The sequence below is a fragment of the Anomalospiza imberbis genome, chromosome 3 (assembly GCF_031753505.1).
Source record: "Anomalospiza imberbis isolate Cuckoo-Finch-1a 21T00152 chromosome 3, ASM3175350v1, whole genome shotgun sequence".
NCBI lineage: Eukaryota > Metazoa > Chordata > Aves > Passeriformes > Viduidae > Anomalospiza > Anomalospiza imberbis.
In genome coordinates, this window is record NC_089683.1 from 80,647,888 (window position 1) to 80,665,285 (window position 17,398).

At 38.8% G+C, this 17,398-nt stretch overlaps 1 protein-coding gene across 1 annotated transcript; it reads left to right on the plus strand.

The window, feature by feature from the left end:
- The first annotated feature begins 20 nt into the window (after positions 1-20).
- QPCT (glutaminyl-peptide cyclotransferase) lies at positions 21-12,339 on the plus strand. The gene is made up of 7 exons (XM_068185347.1): positions 21-207; positions 4,099-4,245; positions 6,641-6,922; positions 9,442-9,618; positions 10,465-10,564; positions 11,043-11,159; positions 12,051-12,339. The coding sequence occupies exons 1-7, from the start codon at positions 106-108 to the stop codon at positions 12,194-12,196; spliced, it is 1,071 nt and encodes a 356-aa protein (XP_068041448.1). The 5' UTR covers positions 21-105; the 3' UTR covers positions 12,197-12,339.
- The last annotated feature ends 5,059 nt before the right edge of the window (positions 12,340-17,398 follow it).

Sequence of the window (17,398 nt, forward strand, 5' to 3'; positions counted from 1 at the left end):
TCCGTGCGTCCCTCCCTGCCTCCTCCGTGCCGCCTCCGCCTCCGCCGGCACAGCCGCGGCTCTCTTCCTTTGCTCCCCCGGCACTCGGCGAGGCGGAGGGAGGGGATGGCGGGGGTCGCTGCCCGCCTGCTCGGGGCACTGTGCCTCGCCGCCTGCCTGCCCCCGACGCTCGGGAGGGATGCCGGAGCGCAGTGGACCCTGGAGAAGGTGGGTCGCGTTTGCCTTTCCCAGGCGCTTCTTGACTCTCCCTTGGTAGTGCGGGCAGCGCCTTCCCGGCTGGCAGGGATCAGCGGCTGGGCGCGGGGTCGGCCCCATCCATCCTCCCCTGGCCTCCAACGTGAATTCGGGCTGGGGTCACTCCTGGCGCCGTCCCGCAGGTGAGGGTTGGTAGCATGGCTTCCCTCTTAAGCCGGAGCTCGGTGGCTGCAGAGAGCAGATCTTATTCACACGTTTGGCTTTGTCATCTCGCACAGCCTGGGACCGGGCAGCAAGAGTGATAAGCTTTGTCAGGGGCAGTTACTGAATTTAAGGGGAAACCCAAACAGGGCAAAACAGATCAAAATCTGAAATTGTATTCCTTATAACATTCTACTATACTCCAACTTTCATTGTGATTATGGTGAGTCAGAGGACAGTGACTTAGTTTGAGAAGACAAATAGCTCTTTCATCAGCGATGCACGTGTATTTAGGAAAAACAAGTAGGCACGGTGCTGATAGCCAGTACAAAATGGTTTTGAAAAGATATAATGCTCTAATATATTGTAGACTCATATTGTGTCTAATTTAGAGTGGTGTGTGAACTAGTGAAAAAAGGAATCTTGAGATAAGGTTTAATTAAACAGTGGTAAGCTTTAAACCACAGATTTCTCAATGTAGCAGCTCTTAGTGTTTCATTATGAAATATTAACATAGTTTTCTTCAAAAAGAATTAAACCACGTGAAACATAGGAGAGCATAAAACTGCAAACCACATTCAACTAAACACTTGAGGAATTTCCAAACAGAAAATATACTTCTAGGGCCCTTCCTCAAGTGTTTGTAGAAGAGATTAAGTCAAAGTTCAGCAAGAAGCAACTGAATTCCACAAATCCAGTGCACCATTCTCATCACCAATAGATCAGAGTCCAGGACAGGCTGGTAAAACAAAGCTTCCCTCACACTCTTCCATGCTTCCGCTTAGTAATTAATTCCCTTTCTCCTTGATTTTATTTACCACCCCCCCCACCATTTCAAGGAAATGTTGGCTTGTTTCTTTGTTAATGAGATACTGTTTCATTTTGTTCTATTAATTGTATCTTACACTACATACATATATATGTGTATAGCTCTATATATATAATATATATAGCTCATGTATAGACTCTATATCTGTAACATAATACATCTGTAATTATGCACAATACATATATATGTACATATATAGTATATACATGTGGGGCTAAATCTTTAGTCACACTGGTCAATGAACAGTCACATAGCCCCAGTGCTCCTTTTTTCAGCCCCCTTGAGCCCCAGCACTTCTCCCACACTTTGGCTGGTTCCATTCTGACCAGTCAGTCTCCTCGCCAGTGCTGTCAGTAGTGCCATCCAGCCACAGAACCATGGCATCTGAGCTCCTCTGCCTGTGCACACACTAAGCAAGAACAACTTCCTCTTTCTCATCAAATTCTTGTCCTTCAACAACTTTTGTTCTTTCTCCCTGGAGGGACATGTGAGCCAGAAATTCAAAGTCCTACAGGTAAGCCTGGGCAACTTGTAGAACTCGAAGTTTTGCAGTTTTATACAGCTTAGTACAACATGTTTAGTGATAGCCCTGGCATGAATATACTGTTCTGCCTCCCTGTTGTGGCAAAATAGGGATTGACCAACGCTGTAAAGAATGAGTCACTTACAAATCTTATTTTGCTTCTCTTTTATTTCATAACCACTTTTGTAATTCCTCTCACTTCCCAAATTTGAAGGTATCTCCATTATTAGAAGTGGAAATAGATTCCTCTCTTCTGAAGTATTTTCATGCAATAGTACTTTAATAATGTTTCTTTGCAAAGTGATTTGATGACCCCAATTACTAGGCATGCTCTTCTGTTGTTCAACTGCAGACAGATTTTCTGAACTTCCTTAATTAAATTGTCCTCCTACACTCTTCTGAAGTACATAGCTTTAGCTTTTCACTCTCCCCTTACAGCCTGCTCCTCCTAAACCCAACAGCTCCCTGACATTTTCTCTTCTCTGTGCCTCTTCTACACTGGTCTAAGTTCCACCTTATTAAACTTCTAGTATTTCAAAAGACTGTTTTACATCTTCCATAGTATAATTTCCAAACTTTCAAAAGTTCCTATTTATATCAGATGAAATAATATAATTTTTCTTTTTCTTTAATCTATGTCTAAATTTTCTAGCATTAGAAATGTTAACTGCCCATCCTAAATTTTGGTGTCCTTATATTCTTAAAATTCAGCTTTAAACACTATATTAAAATTGGCACAACGAGATTTAGTGTCTTTGTGTCACCCCTCTGCTTAATTTCCCTGGTAAACCTAAGTAGAACTAGAGGAAAGGTTCACATGGAGATAAACAGTTATGAAACAAGAGAAGGGTAGAATTAAATGTTTGCAGTAAAGTCTAGAAAAAACTTCTGCTCATACTTGCTTGTAGAAACACAAATGAAGTAGCAAAGAGTCAAATAGTGAGGCAACCCCAGTTTTTAAACAATATTCATCACCTAGGATAATAAGATAACTGATAATAAAATACCTGACTTTTCAGGTCAGTTCACATTCTGGCCAAGTAATGGGTTTTGCTGTTATTTCAGATAAATGTGAAATGACACACAAGAGTAGAAAAGGAGAATGAATTAGTTTTTGTTAACACATATAATGATGGGTTAGACTACAGATATTTATAAAATTGTCCTTTTGATGCAGGAGTAGCCCAAAAGCAAGTCAGCTGTTAAACAGTTTGAAGAAAGAAAAACAACAAAAAATATACCATTGTCCTACAGTATAAACTATGATGCACTCATGTTCCAGTTTCTCTCCTTTTGCTCATCTGAGAAAGGATGACATAGACAAGGTGCACTGAAGGACAGCAAGTCTGATCAATCATGAAGGGAATTCTGATCAAAGAAGAAATAAACAAAGCAGTATTTTACTTTAGGAGAAAGACAGGAGTAGAGGGAAGACCCTGTGATATAAATGAGGAATGTATATGATAGTGCCTGAAATAGGAATCTGTAAAAACAGTAGTGGCACAGGAAGTTTCTGAGGAGACAATTGCTAGAGATTGGATAGGTTCAAACCTGGTGTATAAAGGGGCATTTGAGATGTCCTTGGGAATCCCACCTGGCATTCAGCTACCATTCCAGAGCACTGTGGAGCTCTTGCACATCTAAATGTGCATTTGTCAGCTACATAAGGATGTCTCAAGCATTCTGGGTCACCTGATACAGTCCCAAAGGCCTGTGCTTGGGCAACAGAAAGGAAGTCACTTGGGAGGTAGGGAGGTAGGTCACATACTAGTGGCTGTCACAGGAGACGAGCTGTCTGATCTGAGGTTAACCCATGTGTCACCAAGCTGATGAATGCCCCAGCTAGCCCCACATTCTGCACATTCTGTGCAGTCACACTCATTCTGCCACTGTGGGTAGAGACCACAATGACACAGCTTGCTTCCTCTGGGAGTGAGTTACCTTAGGCATTTCTTTGCAGTACACAGCATAAAGCTAAATATTATTACTACTGGAAACAAAGCTTCTGGTGTTTGTCTCAATAGAAACCTCAGTTGAAGGTGGCGTGGTTGCAGACATGACATGTATAATTAAGACATTAGGAAACAGAGAACCCATTCATAGGTTCAGATTTTACAGCTAGCTGGTAGGCAGAACTTTCTCCCATACTATAAATACTAGTATATTTTGCGTGGAAATGAAAGATAGAGAAACCAATAATTTCTGAGTGAAAAGGGTTTTTTAATTAATTTTTGTTGGGAATTAGTCAAAGTAGCACAATATACCATTTTTATTGTAATTCTGAAGAAAACTATGGTTAAAAAGGTCTAGTAATAGTTATAGCGCTCTTTCTTTTCTCTACCTTCTACAGTATTCTCACCAACCAAGAATTTTAGGTTCTGACGCTATTCGAAAAGTTGTGGCCAAAACAGATATTTCTGAAATGTGGGAGAATGATTTGCACCCTATCCTGATAGAAAGATACCCGGGATCACAAGGAAGTTACATTGTGCGACAGGTAAGACAACACTTCCCGACAACCTCTAAGAACATCTTTACTATACGTTATATTATTATTATTATTATTCCTTATATTCTGGTAACACCTTTGGTGACCCTCACCAAAGAGACAGTCGCACAGAAGTGACAGTCATATTCCTTTCATTCAATATGATGAACTCTATCATAGTTCAAGTCTAGACCATATAGTGCTTACCTGACACAGCTTGTACATCAGCTGTACATTATTTCCCAGGGCTGCATAACATGATGAAAAATAAGTTTTTTTTTTTTGAAAAATCGTGGTTTAAATTAAAAAGTTTGCCCCAGGTTTGGTACCCAAAGTACAACACAGTGGTTGTCCTTTCCCTCACATGAGCAGATTTTTGGTCACTAGTTCAAACCAAAGACCATGCATGGGATGAAATAAATTACACCCCTGCCACTTCTGGAGAGGCCCTGTCCTGTGCTGTTACAGTGCCCTGGAGTGTTGCTTCAGATGGGTGTATCAACACAAGAAGGGATCAGAGGCGCCCAAAGGGGCAGGCAGATGAAATGGTCAGCACAACAAAGTGCAGCCCTGGTCCAGAAATCACACCAGCTCCGCCGGCCCAAGGACAGCAGTATCCTGGTGCTGGACTAACAAACCCAGGCTGCAGCTGGCCCCAAGGCAGTAAAGACTCCAGCACAGTGTCTTTGGGCCACAAGAAGTTACCACATGACCAGGTTGCTGCTCTCTCGGCACCTCTGCTCTGCACTCACAGAGTGGGAATCTTCAGAATAGTGTCCATGCTGGCTCTGGATCCCATTAGCCAAGCGGGAGACAGACAATGGTACAGCTGAGTTTACTAAAGACATTCATATCATATCACTAGCCTTCATCTACCCTTCAGGCACTGACTCACAGCTCTAAGACAGCCCCAACTACAAGAAATTTATTTGCTACTCTGCAATTGGTAGAATGGAAAAATGCAGCCTTTTTATGCATTGTGTGCGTGTGTGTGCACATCTCTGTAGATTTAGTTTTGTGGTTTCTTTAGCAGTACTCTGGAAGGCAGCCAAGTGAAAGAGGGAAAAGGAAGAAAAACAAAAAAACAGCTGAGCCTAGGCTAGAAAACCACAGATCATGTACAAAATAGGATCATCCTGTTACAAGGTAGCAGCATATATTAAATTAGACTCTGCACCAAAGGAAAAAAATAAGAGTCCTCTATTGTCAAAACACAATAATGGAGATTGAAATGGATTTCTTTGTTGAAACACAAAATCATCAGACTCCTTTAAGGGAAAAAGGCTATATGAAATCCATCCAGGCTTATACAATCTCCTCAATCCTTAACAGACATCCTTCACTCTGCCTACTGATAGCTGATAGACCACACCATATTGTAAAAGCTTTCAGAGGGTGACCACGAACAAAATGGAAGTTTGTTCTAGCACTAAAATCTATGGCAATATTGTTGTTTTTTATCATTCCTACTGACTTCCCTAAGAGCAGAACAAGTCTTCAAAGTCTATTTTCCCCTCAGAGGCTTTTCCTAATGTTTACTTAAAGAGAGAGGAATCTGCCTTGAAGAAGCTCTCTAGGGACCCATAAAAATAAGTTGCTCAACAGAGAAAGAGAGATGTTCCTCTAATATGAGTTAGCCAGAAGTCTGGTTGAAGTATAGCTGGGGTTGTTAGAGGTATTATCTTCAGGCAGGAAGACAGCTAAAATTAATGATTTGCCTTATAGATTGTCTCAATTCTTATCTTTACATGAGCTACACTTACAGAATTTCAGTTTTAAAATTGCTGTTCTGAAATGTTTCATTCTTTCTTTAATTAAAGGAATCTACCTATCTGTTATGGCCTTGTAAACAATTTATATCATTTGAAAGGCAGATTTCTCACAGAAGCTTAAAAGCCCAACCACCTCACACCAACCAAGCAACCCAGCTTTTTTTTTTTTTTTTTTTCCTTATACTACTGTGGCATCTCTGTGTGGTAATTGTCCAAACAGCCAAAACAAGGTCTGTGCAGCCAATTCTGAATTTCAATTTAAGGGCATATCTGAGTTAAGCTTTGAAAAATATTAACATTGAATCTGCTCTAGTTACACCTGAAAAAGACATTGGCCTGAAAACTTTGGAGATCAAGACCTTAATGTATCATAACAATTGACAATAATTAAAAACATCTTCACACTCCAAAGATAAAGGTCAAAAGGAAGAAATAAAAAGCAAATGAGGCAAAGGTTTAGGTAGCAAAGTTATACAGTGATATTACATTTTTTGCTATAAAGTTTGTCATTTAAAACACCATGAACTTACAGAAATAAGCTTAGGAGCCACTATTAATTAGCTAATAACCATTTGCCTGCAACATCTTTCTGAAGCAAGAAATATTAATCTGATTGTTTTTTATAATTGCAGCATATCAAGCACCGTCTTCAAACATTAAAGGCAGGTTGGGAAATTGAAGAAGATACATTTCAGAGATACACACCATATGGCTATAAAACATTTTCAAATATTATTGGCACTCTTGAGCCCTCTGCAAAACGCCATCTCGTACTTGCTTGCCACTATGACTCAAAATTCTTTGGACAACAATGGCAGGGCAGAGTGTTTGTGGGAGCAACTGATTCAGCTGTGCCTTGTGCTATGATGTTGGAGCTGGCACGGGCCCTGGATAATGAGCTTCAGTTAATCAAGGTAGTATTTTTGTTGCATTTTCATTTGCCTTTCCAACAGCAACAGGCCTCAGGGCATTTCCACATTCTTTTCTATGGCCTGCATGCTGGGTTCTCTGATCACTGTGCTTGTAATAAATCTCCCATTGACTCCAAGAACAAACAGAGATCAGTATCTACTACTCTAAAGTACATTATCACATTAAAATTTCTTATAAAAAGGGTGTATATCTAAAAGTTATCTATATAAACATATACCATATAAAAATTAAAAATGCTATATGAATAATAGATGTTTCATAGTCTTGGAAAGATATAATGTTACTTTCTATATAAAAGACACAGAGCCTGATTCAGAAGTTCCTATCATATCCAGTAACATCTAGGGTCATTGAAAAGTTTTGTTGCATTCTGAATCCTGCAGAAATCTCTCAGTAGTATTCTGCTTTGAGACACAGAAGAACTAACTGTTGTGCAGAAGAGTCACACTCCAGTCTCCCTGTCCCACAAGGATTTCAAGTTTTTCTTTTTTTTTTTTTACAAATTTGAACAGTTTATTTATGAAAGAAGTATAATGTCATCAGTCTGTGTTACCTATGCTACAAAAATCTGCTTCAAAGGGGCCTGCAATTGCTAGGCACAAAAATCTGTTGAGCCTACAAACTCTTAAAGCTTGTAGGATTACAAATTTGTAGGATTACGGATTCACGAGTGCCATCTACTGGTTCAGTATTCACTATTTACAGAAAAATAATTCTCATACGTTTACAGAGCTGTTACAGGAAAAGGTCTCTCAAATGTGAGAGACACTCTACAAAGTGTCAGGAGTACACTCAGCCTAGGTATTAGGATTACTTGTAGACATCAGTTTCCCGAAACTGATTTGGTGCCTTCTGATTTGTGAATATTTAAGAATGAGAAGATTAAGAATATGCCAGTATTTTTAATCACAAAACAAAACATACCTGTAATACATAGACTTTCATTCAAAGGCTTCATTTATAATAAATTTGCCTGGTGATTATTTATGAAACAACCTGCACTGACGTTAAAGTCTGGCATTTTTCACAATGAATACACTATTTTACAATGAAAATTATTTTTTATTGTCAAAGATGACAGCATCTGACAAAAAGGCAACTAATTACTTTGCACAGGCCACCACTTTTACAGTCTGTTAACAAAATATACTTTGGGATCCATCTGCTTAATACATTAGTTATCATGTTTTTGCTCTGCTTATGGTAGCACAACAGACTTTGCTATGTTTTCAGCCAAATCTATTTATACTTTGACTTGAAGCTGTGATTTTTATCTTGATGCTTCTCCAGTTATAATTTACTTCTCCAGAGTAAATTTAAAATTAATGGGCAAGGACATCTCTCTACATTATTAAAACGTGTTAAGCAGTAATAGTAACACAAGTACTACTTTCTAAAACTCAAATAGCACTGATTCAGTTTCCTCCAGAATGTAATTCAAAATGAATGCTGCCCACAGAGCTCTGTCATGTGCAAAGGACAAAGGGCAGCAAACCATTGCCATTAGAGAAATCAATGTACCACTGTGAGCATAATCAATACCATCTTGCCTGCATGACCAACATTTTATAGAAGCTTCTGTTTATATTGCATCAGCCCCAGCTATTTGGGAGTTGTAGCCCATGCAGGACATGACTGCTGCCAGTGACCCCGCCTTTTTTAACCACAACATACAATTTTAGTTGAAGTAGTGTTAATTCATAGAGGGCCTAAATATTTATAGCAACTGTCAAGACTACAGTTCCCAAAACTATTCATTTAGTGGAACCAGACTGGGATTCGCTGTGCTGTGGATTCTTAGGAAATTCTGACAGTTCAAACAAGGCTTCAGATAGTAGACTCCCTCTACATTGGGAAGAAATTTTATACAAATGTCTTTTTTGTGACATGAAATACATTTATCATATATATTCTAAGATTTTAGTGCTGATATATTTTGGTTGATGAAAGGGAAAGACATATCTGACATACCCCCTTCTCTTTGCTTTGGTTTAGCGCAAAACTGCCTCAAGTGATTGCAAATTCCCCTGAATGAAAAGAAAGGGGCTCAAAGAACCATCAACTTGTCAAATACATAATTCACCTCCACTGATGCACAGCTGTAGCAATTATATTAATCTTTGTGATGCAATCAAATAATAATATTTGCACTCCCATCAGGTGTTGTTACTGACACATCTCCTCATTATTTGAGATAATGTTGCTGCTACCTGGATTTGCAGGTCTCAATGCTCAGGTCATGTCCTCCAAAGTCAGAAATGAAACTTTTATCCAGAACCAAAATTATGAGACTGGAGAATGTGTCACTGTGATAGATAAATAACGATTACCTTAACTGATCACTACCACTATTACACCATAATAACAGCCAAAGGAAGGTTTGCATAGGGAACCTTGAAAATACATCCTTATTTGTGTTACTTACATGCCTACAGTATTTGCCCTTTATTTCATGTTCTGGCCAGAATCAGTTTGTTTTACTTTTAACTTCCTCCAACAGGCCAGCTCAACATCAAGACCAGACCTTTCCCTTCAGCTCATTTTTTTTGATGGTGAAGAAGCCTTTGTTCGGTGGTCCCCTTCCGATTCCCTCTATGGATCTCAACACTTAGCTCAAAAAATGGCATCAACTCCACACCCACCTGGTTCAACAACCACAAACCAGCTGCAGGGCATAGTAAGTGGCTTTCCACTTTTTAAGGACTTTCCTCCTTAATGAACAATAGTAAATGGCATTTTAAAAAATATTTAATTAGTAGGTAACTGGCCAAATTCCCAAGAAACCACAACCCTATTAAGGTTAAAGGAAGAAGCAGGCTTCTGGAAACATTATGAATATGATAGAGAATTGGCAAGAGATTTTCAGGTGATTAGACCTGCTGCTTGCAAGTACAAGGAGGAGTCATAGAAGTATCAAAATACACTATTTATTAGAATATAAACTAGGATACCCACCTTCAGGAAAAGATAATTCAAAGTGATAAGGAAAGAGCACAAACAGCATTGGCTTATGAACAAATCTCCCTTAGCTCAGTACTAAGCTACAGCAAGCTCTGTTTTCCTTTGATTCCTACTAACATTCTGGTTGTCTGTTCCCTTCTACATTCCCTGTTTACTGCTGAAGCACTTCTTTTCTGTCACTGCTTCTTGTGACTCATAAAATGTCTTTCCCTTGACAGACTTTGTTGTTCTCAGGGGAAAAAGCAATTTCCTCTTCTTTCTCCCCACCTACCGTCGTTTTTCTTTTAAAGAGATATAACACACAAACTGCAGGCTAACTGCCTGCTTCAGCTCGAGGAACGGAGGAATAGCCTAGCTTTGCCCTTCTCAGGAAGCCAGCAAAATGTAACAGATTGGAATCAGGTTCTGCTAGTGAATTCTTCTCAGGCACCATGGTTAAAGGCAGATCTTTGGCCAGGGCTAGCAAAGACCTGCTCATGACCTATACAGGAAACCAAGAGTTCCATTGCTGCTGCTGAGGTTATAGGAAAGCATTCTGTACTAAAGATTCTTTCTTGTCTAGGACCTGTTTGTACTACTGGATTTAATTGGTGCACCAAACCCAGTCTTTCCCAATTACTTTCCAAACACTCTTCGATGGTTTCAAAGGCTTCAAGTAATTGGTAAGCAGAAGGATATGGGTTTTGAACGAATTTCAAAACCTAGTGAGTAGTTTCTGAATGTAATGTAATCTCTTAAATAAGATTTTTAGATTCATTTTTCTGGTTTACAATAATGATCTTTGATAATGTAAATGTGAAATCTTAAACCTATATGAAGATTTTGATACTTAGTTAATAAAACAACAGAGGAAGACTCTCAGACATTTGGAAGCAACAAAACAGATTCTGTTACTGATTGTCACTCTGTGACACTTGGCAACTGCTTCACTTCTGTATTTTTGTTCTCACTTCTGTAAAATTATGGTAATAGCACCAATCCTGAGGTCTTCCAAGTATTAAACGAATGCAAGAGACAGTCACCACTGCCTATTTATTTTCTGAAGGAAAAAGTTTCCTTGTGAGAGGAAAAATAATTCAAACGTGCTAACATGCCTCATTGTCCAAAGATTATAATAATCACTTTCATTGTGCATTTCAGAGCAAAAGCTACACAACATGAATCTGCTGAAGAATCACCCTGTTGAAAGTCAGTATTTCCACAGTACTTTACATCGAGGCTTGGTTGAAGATGATCACGTTCCATTTTTGTTAAGAGGTGCCAGAAATTCTTGCATTTTGAATTACATGTTCATTAAGAAATGCATCATTTAGTAAATAAGCAAGTGCATTTGCTCCTGTTTTTCAATCTTATTTGCCCCAACTTGAGGCTTCTGAATCCAACTTTAGAACTTTGGTGTAACACCTAATGAAAAATGGATTCCTTAGTGGTATGCAGCTGAAAAATCAGAGAGAAAAAGAAGTCAAACAGGAAAGAGGCTGAGGAAAAAAATGCTCCCCCCCAAAAGCAATCGGGAAGCAGAAGACTGATTTAATTCCTCTTTTACCTACAAGCTGCAGTACATATAGGTGGCTTAATGTGCATGTGTATATATAAATGTATACACACACACACATACATATGCAGTGATTCAGTTCCTTTATCTGAGGGCAACACTGTCTCTATTTTACAGAGTAAAAATAAGACACCCTATTTTAACATTTATGCAGAGAACTAAAAAAATGCTTCAAAATAATCAGTCTTAACACTTCCATAAAAACAAGGTAATCAGTTTTCATTCTGAGGAGCTGCAGTGCTTTCTCTGTCCTTCAGCAGCTCCTAAACACGCAATGCAAAGAATCTAAAAAAAAAAAAAACAAAACCCCCCAATAACTAGTAGCTACAGATTACTCAAAAAAAAAAAAAAAAGAGGGAACAGTTCTCAAATGAAAGGAAGGTGGCAGCTTTACACAACACACTCTTTAATGATGGGATGCAGTCACAAGCAACAAAACAAGAGAAGGTAAAAGGAAGCTGCAGGGACACACCCTATAAAGCAAGCTTATTGAGTAGTTACCTGACTCTCTTGCTAAATGGTGAAGTAGCAGTTGGCTTAACAGAACTTCTAAAATATTTCTTCTGCTCCAAATTTCACTTTCCTTTTTATAGGGGTTCCAGTCCTGCATCTGATTCCATCCCCCTTTCCTGCAGTATGGCATACCATGAAGGACACAGAAGAAAACCTTGACAAAGCCACTATTGACAATCTCAACAAAATCCTGCAAGTGTTTGTATTGGAATATCTCAACCTTTGACAGACAAAACATCAACAAATTGTACTCCATTCACACTACTCTTTGCCCACCTTCACATTTGCTATTTAATTGCACTGGAGAGTACCACAGTGAAGAAAAATGTGATAGCTCTTGCTAGACTGATTATTGATTGAGCTGTTCATGGCCCATTGATCCAGTCGCCAAATAAGATACCATTAAATAAGACCTAGTTTAGCCTGGAAAGAATTTTATCTTTCCATGTTTTGTCTCTGAATAAAAAAAACCTCCAGAATCTTTCCAAATTGTTAGCGTTGTTTTTAATCATGTATTATGATTCCAGGAGGGAATGCCTCACGACTTAATTATATGATACAGTTTTTACAAGGTGTGACCAACTTTTGCAGTATTCAACTATGGAAATTTACGCCATGTTATCAAAAGAGGCAAAAATCACACCATAGCAGACTTCTAGTTTGGGCTGAACTAAACCACCTCATGCTGATATGGGCTGCTAGAACTCCTGACACACAGATGTGATTTTTAATCCTCTCTGGTCCCTCCCCCCCTTCCCCTAGAAAGGCGACTGCAAGGGTTTTCTCTGCAGACAGCTGACCACCAGAAAACAGAACAATAACCCAAATTCAATTTTGCCCTATCATTTGCTGGATACTTGTTGATGGATACTTGGTGGTAGGGAGTGATGCTAACAGGAAGGCATGTAGGGGTTTCCCTGTGCTCTGACTGCAACACAGGAGATACAAACAAAAGATCAGGTGGTGTGTGGGAGCAATGACCCAGTACACACCATTCAGTCACATGAGAATCATTTGCAATTTGACCCAAAAAAACCTCCCAACCACCACCCACCTGCTGTTTTTAATACAGACTACAACAAAAATAATCATACAAGGAAAGTGTTCACTTTAGAAACTATAGTTTATCTAAATACAATTTTAAAGGCAAAGTGGTATCAAAAATAAAATGTTACTAAAAGCAAGGCAACCGTTTAGGCACCAAAACTATAGCAATTTAAAAATCCTGTGCTTTTACATTCCTTACTGGAATTATTCAATAGATTTAATGTAACACTGGCAAAAAGAAAGCCTGGAATGAGATTAATGAAAGACAGAAAAAACAATATTCAAAAGCTACTGACAGAAATATGGTTTCCACTGGTGTGAAAAGGATGAGAGCATTTTAAAGAAAAAAAAAAAATCAAGCTGATAGGAGATGAATTGACAGAAAAAAAGTATTTTACTGCTCCAAACTTATTCCCTGCAAAGTTCTACCCTGAGCAAAGAGATTTAAAAAGGAGGTAAGCAATGGAGTTTTAGGCATGTCAGATTTGGTCTGTATTTTACCATTTTCCTAAAGCAAATATTTTGGAGCCTAAGACAATATTTATATCCATATTATGACATTGTTACAGAAATAGGTATTTACAGCAATGAAAATTTGTAAAATTTTACTTTTACAGGACAGCCTGAAAATTAAATATAATCTGATTTTAAATTTAATTCTGATTTGGTAGCTCAAGATGAAACAAAAGCATTTTGTGTTTTCCTATCACTTTAACATTGGCGAGAAACGTTTGTCTTACCTGCTACTTCTGAAATAGAATAATATGAAAATAAAAAAAATAGACAGATGTCTTTATTTTCAGGTATTACTGTATATCTGTGTAAATATATCAAAGCTTCTTGAACTTTTTGCAATCATATTCTCTTCTACTTCAGCCCATGAGAAAATAGTCTAGAAAATTACATTAAATCTTCTGAATCTACATTAAATCTTTGAGCAGTATAAGGCGCCTTCACACCCTCCTAAGTGGTGAAGAAAGGTAACAGAAAGGCTAAATATAGAACTATTAAACAGGCATTCATGTGGCTGATTTGTTTTGGTGAACTCTTGTGGTATTTCATATTTTGCAGGACCTCTGAAAAATGCAGTACATGTTTGCAGTGTGGACTGCTGCTCTGCCTCTTCGAGAATTTGAAAGTTAACTTAAAACATGCTTCATTGTGAAATGGTGGATCAGAGGGTTGTTGTAACTGGGAAAAGCCTGTTTTTTAAAAATCTCCATGTAGACTTAGTTGAAACCATAATTTAACCATGTAGTACACCAAATCATGTCAATTTTGTCACTAAATTTTTACTGACTGAGCATGCAGTTGCTGAGTCATGTTTATTCAGTCAAAGGAAATGAGATACTGGTTACTGTAATATGATTCAATATTCCTCAAAATGTGAAAAAAAAAAAAACCATGAAAAGGCTTACTTTTTACTTTTTTTTTCTTCCCTCCCTGGGTTTTGTGTTTTGGGTTTTTTTTTTTTTTTTGGTACAGGAAATAACGGCCATCTAACTGGATGCTAGCCCTGGAAAAGTTTACTTAAAGAGGGAAGGGTCATCATCTTAGCATTTTATATGATCCATCATTCATTTAAAAAATAATTGCTGGAAGGAAAACTTACATCAACCCAGTAACCATGTGAATCCAAGAATCTAAGCTCTCAAAAGCACAAGAAGTAGTCAGTAAGGCAGACCTGGCACAAGGGGGGTTTTCATTGCTACTAAGGCAGGGGAGAACAAGCAGTGTAGAGAGCGCGGGACTCCAGGACGGTTTGGATGGATGAGAGATCTCGGAAGTCAGGTCTTAGAAGATGTGGTTTATTAAAAGGGGGAAAAGGCCCTGCTTGGAGTTGCCAGGTGCAACTCGTGGCAGGCCCAGGGAGATAGGGAGAGGGAGAGAGAGGGAGCGAGGGTTCCAGGTGAGGGTCCCAGGGGAAGGTCCAAGAGAGCGTCCGGTCCCTCGGGCACACCTTATCAGGGGGCTTCAAGGTGGGCTGGAACAGGACTTGGGCCAATGGGGTCACAGATACCTGATACTTCAGGGGAGGGTTACAGGTGTGGGATGAACCATACATTGGGGGTGAGACAGAGCATTCCATTTGACCTTTGGACCTATCTGCAGGTAAAGGGCATTGTTTAATCAGAAGGAGGGATTGCTTTCAGCCTGGCTATACTATTGTTTTCTAGTTATTCAGTAGTCAAGGTTTGTTATTTCAAATCTAGTTCTCATCTCAACGTCTGTATTTTCCAAATCTTTTGCCAGGCAATCATATTTATAAGGTTTTCCTATTTCATCTTCCCCAACAAAGCAGGTAGGACAAAGTCAAAGCTATTTCATAAAATGCCCAGAAAACAAAAAGTACAAGAGACCAGGACTGGTAGCTCTTCTACTCTCAGTTTCAACACTGAATATGACTAAATATCCAGATGCATTTGGTCTGGACAAGCACAGGACAGATAATCACTTCAGAATTCAGAGAGAGGCTTTGTGTTGAAAAACCCCTGGCCAGATAGTTTCTCCTTCCCTGTTGGATGGTGGCAGCAAGGGTTAGAAATCAACAGAGGACTTCAGTTAATCTAATCAGTGGAATTGCTGCACAGGTTCTCTCCTTGAAAAGGATTTGTCACATCTCAGTCAAGGGGAAGGGGATAAAAACCAGTTTATCAGCCACAAAAGGCTGTCACTGGATTTGTGTGCCAAAGGTGTCTGTGGTTACCACCTGGGTTAAGGGAATGCAGAACAGAATGAACTCAAGAGTCACCGCTCAACATGTAAAGCTGAAAAAAACCCATATTATGGTAGTTATTTGTCTTTTAATAGGAGGTCTGGCTCCTTCTGTACCAGGACAAGGCAGTTTCTCACAAGAATCTGAAGCCCCTCAAACTCTCTAAAGCTGGATGCATTTACCTACAAGTGATGTGATCCTGTGCGATCACAGCTGGAACAACTTAAGGGGGTAACAATGCCAAATCCTCTGGCAGATGGAAATGACAGCAAGTACCAGTCCTCTCTTCTCTCTAGCTGAGACAACATTCCTAGCATTAGGAATTGAAAAATTCTCAATTCTTATTCACTATGTATCAAATAAACATTTAGATTGTAACCACCTAACAGCAAAACACAGTTAGAAAAGGCAAAATGTACAAAAAAACATGCTCTACAGAATTATTCCAAGGACCCAGTCTACACTCGTAGTAGGTAGTAGACCCAGCAAAACAGTTCTGAAGTTTGACATACCTGCTCATTGAGACTGAAGTATCACCTGAGAGCATCACTTAAACAATATATATAGAAAGATAACTATAAAATCTTGTACACAAATTACCACTTTTTCCTTATCATGTATGAATGACACTGATTTTATTTTCCTCATATAAAAGGAGACATTTGACTCTGTGCTGATTTAACAAATGTTCTAATATATTCATAACAATAAAGCAGCTAAAAAGCTGTTCTAATATCTAAAGGAATCTGCACATATCATATATACTGTAAACAATCACTCATAAACGTATTTTTGTTAAAGTGATTATATTGCACTCAGAATTCCTGGATTCTCACCCTCCCTTCTCATTTTAAATCAGAGAACAGCTTCATTTTTTAATAAAATGGAGATTTAATTTTCTACTGAAAACAAGTAAGCATGCATTCCATATAATACAATGTATTGAAAATATCAGAAAAAGGGCATGTGATTATGAAACTAGAGTAAGGAACAATTCTTAACCAGGCCACACAAGAGTAGTGTATTGTAAACATTCCACTGGCTCTAAGGTGTTGCAGATGCTGTGGAAGGTGCAGTCTAGTTCAGCACCCAAGAGGTACAGAGAATCTCTTCAAGTGTTCTGTACTTCAGTGAATTTCCATGCAGCAATGGTACATGTAATAGACTCACAGAAAGACAGGATAATGGACCACAGGTGATTAACTCTGAGTTAATACTGACCTCATAGAAACAGAGCCAATCATTGTAACTTCACTGCAATCTTTAAATGGAAGTTTGCCAGGTCATTACATTTTTCTAACAGAGCAATTAAATTTCCACTCTCGCTGCAAATGAAGTTCAGAACTAGATTCTCTAATTGTAGCTTACATGGACAGCGTCCCAGTGGCAGTCTGGGCACTACCCTCAGCCTGAAACATCCCCAAAAGATATGTTTCCATCATGCAGAATGCCACCTTGCTTCTGCAAGAATGACTCCCTCCTCCAAGCACTGGCTCAAGAAACATAGGTCATGGAGAGAGGGGAAAAACAGAAAAAAGAGGAATGCAATATTCTTACACAGAAAAAGAAAAATAAATCCTCAGCCAGTGAAGAGGCCACAGATCTTTAAAATTCAAATGAAGGCTGTTTTCTCCACTCAGATCTACATAAGAAAGATTTCTTCAT

Bases quoted from the DNA above. Each gene is read 5' to 3' on its own strand.
- QPCT (XM_068185347.1), top strand. From the start codon at position 106: ATGGCGGGGGTCGCTGCCCGCCTGCTCGGGGCACTGTGCCTCGCCGCC. The intron at 208-4,098 runs GTGGGTCGCGTT...TACCTTCTACAG, and splicing joins CGCAGTGGACCCTGGAGAAG to TATTCTCACCAACCAAGAAT. The intron at 10,565-11,042 runs GTAAGCAGAAGG...TGTGCATTTCAG, and splicing joins TCAAAGGCTTCAAGTAATTG to AGCAAAAGCTACACAACATG.